General features: G+C 37.0%; 1 protein-coding gene across 1 annotated transcript; it reads right to left on the bottom strand.

Moving 5' to 3' along the window:
• LOC130420444 (early activation antigen CD69-like) lies at positions 1-2,154 on the bottom strand. Its single transcript, XM_056747731.1, is given in 3 exon segments — positions 1-239; positions 1,677-2,027; positions 2,118-2,154. Coding segments are annotated over 3 exon segments (627 nt in total).
• Positions 2,155-6,102: the final 3,948 nt, after the last annotated feature.

Raw genomic sequence — 6,102 nt, 5'->3', positions numbered from 1 at the left:
TCACAAAATTTCGCAATTCTGATAACACACAATGTCTCCATTCACCTAGAACCAGATGCCCACAGAGCAGGAGTGACGTAACCCCAGCCACACGCTATCAGTTGAGGCCTCAAGAGCCACTTCTGCTGCCCAGAGCTGAATCTTCTCTGAATCAACTGACACCAGATCCACATGATTCTCTCTGCAGTATCTCACAGCTTCAGTCCAGCTCAGATTCTTCTGGATCAATATCAGCTTCTCTGAACACACTACACAACACAAATTCTACATGAGAACACTCAAATACAAACATGCAACTCATCCGGTCCTACAAGAACAGTGAACTAATGTAATATGATTATCATAGACTTTAAAAAAGATAGACGGCCCGACATTGCTTCCTTCCATTGTAATGAATTGATGGTAAAACATGTGACGATGAGTGTTGACATGTTATGCCAAAATATCAGTTTGGAGCCTTGGCATGTGCAGAAGGACTCGAGCGCGGTATCAAGGTCCCGCCCATATTCCCTGATGACTCAATTGTAAACGAAGTAATCATGTTACCACACCCCTTTTTATATGTATCTTTTAACTAACTAAAACTTGTTTGAAAAAAGAACATTCGGACATACATCAAGATGATAAAAAATGTAACAGAAGACATCTTTGGAGGAAAATATTTAAGGTCTTATTGATTTTATAGTGAGGGGTATGTCAGGGTATGAATGTCAACAATTGTGACGATAAACAAAAGAAAACTTTGTGGCGCAATGCATGCTGGGTAACATCTCAGTCCAAAACTCATTCATGATTCAAATGCATTGCAGTTGATCTGTATATCAGAATAGTTTGTTGATTGTCACCATTGTTGAGATTCATACCCTGATACTTAATGTCTGTTTTGTCTCAATTTTGTAGTTGGATTTTTGCATCCTGTTATCACTAATCTTCCAGCTATTGACATGCAATTATACCCCATGATTTTGTAATGTTCCTTCAGGATCAAGAGCACAATTTACATACAATATGCATTAAGTCAATCAAACTTAAACATGATGATGTTTTTAATGCACACCAACAAACTCCGTCAAGCAAGAAAGCAGATTTTTGCTCCGAATGGGAAACAAGATGCCAGCAATTATAGAAAATAAACAAAACACCAAATACTGAATGTGGTACCATGGCGAAGACAAACTGTCAACACATTAATCCTTATATTACTTTACTCAGAAAATAATTCGATCTGAAGTCCATAACGTTGTCCAGTAAACGTGGTCAATGTTTGCATACATTTTTGAATAATTCAACGGCTACCACATTATTCAGATGTTTTATCTCCAGACAATAGTAAGGTGTTTGTCCTGGAATGCTCTGATGTAGGTGGTTGTTTACCATCAGGGTTACAAATTTAGAGTCAGTAAATGGTACTTAAAATTTCAAAGTTACTTTTACTCGAGAATTTCACTGGAACAACATTATGAAATTATAGAAACGTTGTGAATGAACTGAGATTTAAATAATAAAGGAACTTTTCAAGAGTGAATTAGTCAAAGATCATTATTTCTGTGTCTTAACTGTTTATGATGTTTATTATTGTTTTCTTATGATCATGTTCTGTGTCTTAACTGTTTATGATGTTTATTATTGTTGTCTTATGATCATGTTTTGTGACGTGAAGGTTTGCTGTCACTCACCATTGTAGCAGATGAATCTCATGTTCTTATTACAGTTCTCCTGACGCCATGTTTCATTTCTCATAACAGCACAATCATGTCGGTCATTTGTTGGTCCAGATTCCCAGTTCACATAGTTCACAGAATCACCCAGAGACCACTTCCATTTATAAACACTTGTATTCTTCAGTCCAATCCAGAAGTTCTGATTGTTCTTCACAGTGTTCTTCAGCTCGTTCATGTCATTGATGTTGTTGACTGTGGCCAGATCTGTGTAGTTCTCTCTGCAGTATCTCTGAGCTTCAATCCAGGTCTTCTTCATGTTTATATAGTGATAGCGGCGCTGAGAGCATTCAGATAATGAACTGAGAGCTGAAAGAGAGAGTTTGAGTCTCTATTAAAACACAGAATCTATTGTCATGACATTATAAAACAAACATAAAAGCAGAAACACAAACTCACCGATGAAAAGAAGACTGAAATATAGAGTCTGAGCCATTTCTTAGGAACAAACACAGTTTTGTTTAGCATCATTGATTCTTTCACAAAATGTCAAATGTCTCAATGAAATGTGTGAATGTGATATGAACGTTTGTTACGTGTCTGTCTGTCGTGTTTTGTAAATGTCACTGAAGTTAAAAGTGAATCTCTTCTTAATAAAGTTTTATTAGAAGTTATTTTCAGATGAATTCACAATGTTTATTAAACAGAATGATGAAAAGAATAATTTTAATATGAATGAGAATGTAAATAGTTCTTACTTTTCATCTCTTGTGTGTTTCTCTGGTGGATCTGCTGTTGTTTGTCTCTCTGTGTGTGTTTATATGTCATTATATAAGATCTGATCTTCAACACATCACATCATTTGTTTATTTCTCTAGAAGACTCATTTTCATATTTCATTTCCTTCTTTTGGTCCATTCGGTCATTATTTGTGTTTCTCTTCAGAAAGTCTTATTTCCATATTTCAGGTGTCAGTTTTTTCTTTTTTGCATATTGTGTGTCAGCAGTATGTTCAGAGTTTCGGCACTGAATTAGACTTTTTACTTTAATAACATAAAAGACGCACATTTAAATTAAGAATCAAGAGTTCAGCACAAACTACTGGTCAAATATAAACAGATACGTTTAATGATTGTCACCATTGTTGATGTTTAAACGTGTCGATCAAACTTTGTTAATTTTGCATTTTTGTGACCAGAACATATCACACAATCCCTAATCAAAAAACATTTACTAAACATTTGATAGTGCTTTTTTATAACTAACCTCAAAATGCCAAACAACTATCACTGTCATGTTGTGACAGTTCTCTTTCTTTATACTTTACATATACTTCATTAAACACATTCACAAGCATTGAAAGAGAAATGGAGGAGCTGATTTGACAATGTCAAGTATCAAGGTCCCAACTAAAGCCAACACTGATCACAATAATGCTTTGATGAAAGTTAATTTTATTAACATGAATTGCAGGTGCAAATGTTATTTGATTCAAGCCATTAATAATAATGATTTAATGGTTGCTTGCTATCAGGGAATTAGAGTTTAGTATGTTGTGATGGCACTTTAAAGAGTTTTTGTGACGTCTGGTTTAGAAGTTGTGCAGAAGAGTATCTTGTCAAATGATGTTGGTAGGGAATCATTGAAACCACTGTGACGACGTCATTTGATTCACTGCTTTCGTATGGATTGAGTTCTATACCGTTGATCCTGAAAAAACATTATAAGATGAAGGAATTTGATCATATTTAGATATATAGAAGTTTGTGAAAGATGGATGTACGCTTATCAAAACACATTGTTGAATTACACAGACATCCATTAATCAGTGTATGAATCACAGCAATGGTGAGAAACAACCAACTACTTCAGATAAACAGATCAACTGCAAACCAGTTTAACATTATCATGGGAAATATAAAATTTGATTTGATAAAAACAAAGTTGATGGATTTTGGTTTCACAGTGTGATTTTACAGTGTTTACAGTGTGTTACAGTGTCATTAGCTGATTCTTGATGTCTGAATTATTTAGGTAATAATTGTTTCCATCATAACATTTGATATCACAGAGAAATGCACAACATTGAGTCAGACAATGACAAAACACATCTACACTTAAGTCCACCTCTGTGCCTATTACTACCAGAAAGAACCTCATTATTTTGTCTTGTGTCAAGCTGTTATAAATGTGTTTCAGAATCACACTATTACAGCTAACAAAAAACTTAATAGTATAAAGGCTAGGAGCTCAACTACAGGAAACTCATTAACGTGTTCATGTGTTCCATTGGGAGACATCTAAAGTATTCTGTCAGGGGGTCCTGACATAGATGACATTGTTAAGATTTGTTTGATTTGGTCTGAGCTAAACTATGTGGCTTCTGACACTGTCTTCCCTTCGGTTGTTCTTCATGTTTTCTTCAGTGATTGTGTTTGTGTTCATCACTTCATAATCTCATTGACAGCAAGCAGACAAAACAGTTTCATGCAGCTGAAGGTGCTGCCAGTAGTTTATGGTAAAGTTATTATATTATTTTCACCAATGTGCTGAGGATTAGCGCAAGTTTTTAAAGGTTTGTTGATCTATAGTTTTGGTTATGCAATAAGTGTGTAGTTGTTGATGAAATGTTAATCTATGTAAATTATTTGTGTATGTGTTATTGTAAATTCATGATGCTTTTTGTGGGCCTTCAGTTTAAGTGGTGTTTTAAATGTTTATATTGCTGTTTAATACGTCTTTAAAGGTTCATTTTGTGTCAGGTAATCTTTTTAGGTTGGTCAAATTAAATAGACAAACTTAACTAACACCAAAGTTATTCATGTAAACATTTCAAATTTGAAGAACTGTGGAAAAAAGTTCCTTTCATGTGAAGCTTCTGCCAGTAATCTACTGCAAATTTACAATAGCTGATTTTACAATAGCAAATTTTTTGGCTAAAGATATTACCCTTAAAAAGTAGTAGTATAACATACACTTGAAAGCATGCTGGGAGTCATAGAAGAGTTTGTACCATGATGTTACCCAGAATCCATTGCTTCCTAAAGTTATTTTGTTGTTGATTGTCAGCACTATTTTGATTCATTCACAGATTCTTGAAGTCTGGGATATTAAAATGATTGAGCACTTTTGTCCCTAAAAAAAATATTTGGTACCACTACACAGGGTCAAAATAAAAACTTAACATCAACAAAAATTATGTTAGTAGAATGTTGCAGTTCTTTAACATTCTCCGATAGCATCACATGGCCTCATTTTACTTAACAGCAATACAGCACAACATTAGAACCGGAGAAAAACTTGATCTACTGGAAAATAAGGATCAAGAGCCCAACTAAAGGAAACACTAAACACTATCAGGGTGAATTCTTATTGTTTATGTTTCTTCTGTGATTGTTTTTTCTTCTCAGCAGGTGTTCATCATTATTGATCAATAATCACTTGTAATGTGAACTCAGTTGATTATTTAACTGCATGAATTAAGTAACATGTCACACCAGAAAGACTCTGCTTCAGTGTACATTAGTACACCCATAGGTACAGACTCATATATACACCGGGGTGTACAATTTTACACCAGGGACTTTGCTATTAGGGTTGTAAGGTATGTGTCATGAACGTGGGTGGTGAGGGACAGAGGACCCAAATGCAGACAGATGAACCAGCCATGAATGGACACAGCAGACAGAGGGATCGTTGTGGGAGGGGTCAACTCCGCCGGACTCCCTTCCAGGGTCTAAGCCGACGTCTCCCTTCCAGGGTCGAGGCCGCCGGGCTCCCTTTAGAGTCGGGGCCGATGGACTCCCTTCCAGGGTCGAGACTGCCGTGTTCCCGTCCGAGGTCGAGGCCGCTGGTCTCCCTTCCAGGGTTGAGGTCTTCGGGTTCCCCTTCTGGGTCGAGACCGCCGGCGTCCTGTTCCCGCCACAGATCCCTGCCGGTATCCCAACCAGTACCTAGGCCGGACCAGTCGACACCCTGTCACTTGTTTGTTCCTGTACTTGTTTGCTTCCTAGCTGCCAGAGAGCGCTGCCCAGCCGTCGGAGAGAGCTGCCCAGCTGCCAGAGAGCGCTGCTCAGCCACCGACAACCTACCCCATCCTGTCAACACCCAGTCCGGCATATCCGGTTGTCTGCTGGAAATCCAGTCCGGTGCAGCCGGCCATTCCAGTCAAGTTTAAATGTCAAGTCTTGTTCTTAGTTAGTTTAGTCTAGTCAGTCCATGTTCCTGTTATGTTTTGTTCTGTTACCCCCTTGTGGGTGTTTGTTTTGTATTTATTATTTATTAAAGTCTTGTTAACAACTAACTAAGAACAAGACTTGACATTTAAACTACAATAAACTAAACTAAACTGCAATTAACTAAACTACCATAAACTAAACTACACAAGACACAGCAACTCACCACAATGACACAAAACAATGAACCAGCACAGTTCAGCCCAGCA

This window comes from Triplophysa dalaica, chromosome 5 (assembly GCF_015846415.1).
Source record: "Triplophysa dalaica isolate WHDGS20190420 chromosome 5, ASM1584641v1, whole genome shotgun sequence".
Classification (NCBI taxonomy): domain Eukaryota; kingdom Metazoa; phylum Chordata; class Actinopteri; order Cypriniformes; family Nemacheilidae; genus Triplophysa; species Triplophysa dalaica.
The sequence above is the reverse complement of the archived record's forward strand: the minus strand, read 5'-3'. Positions and strand labels throughout refer to the sequence as shown.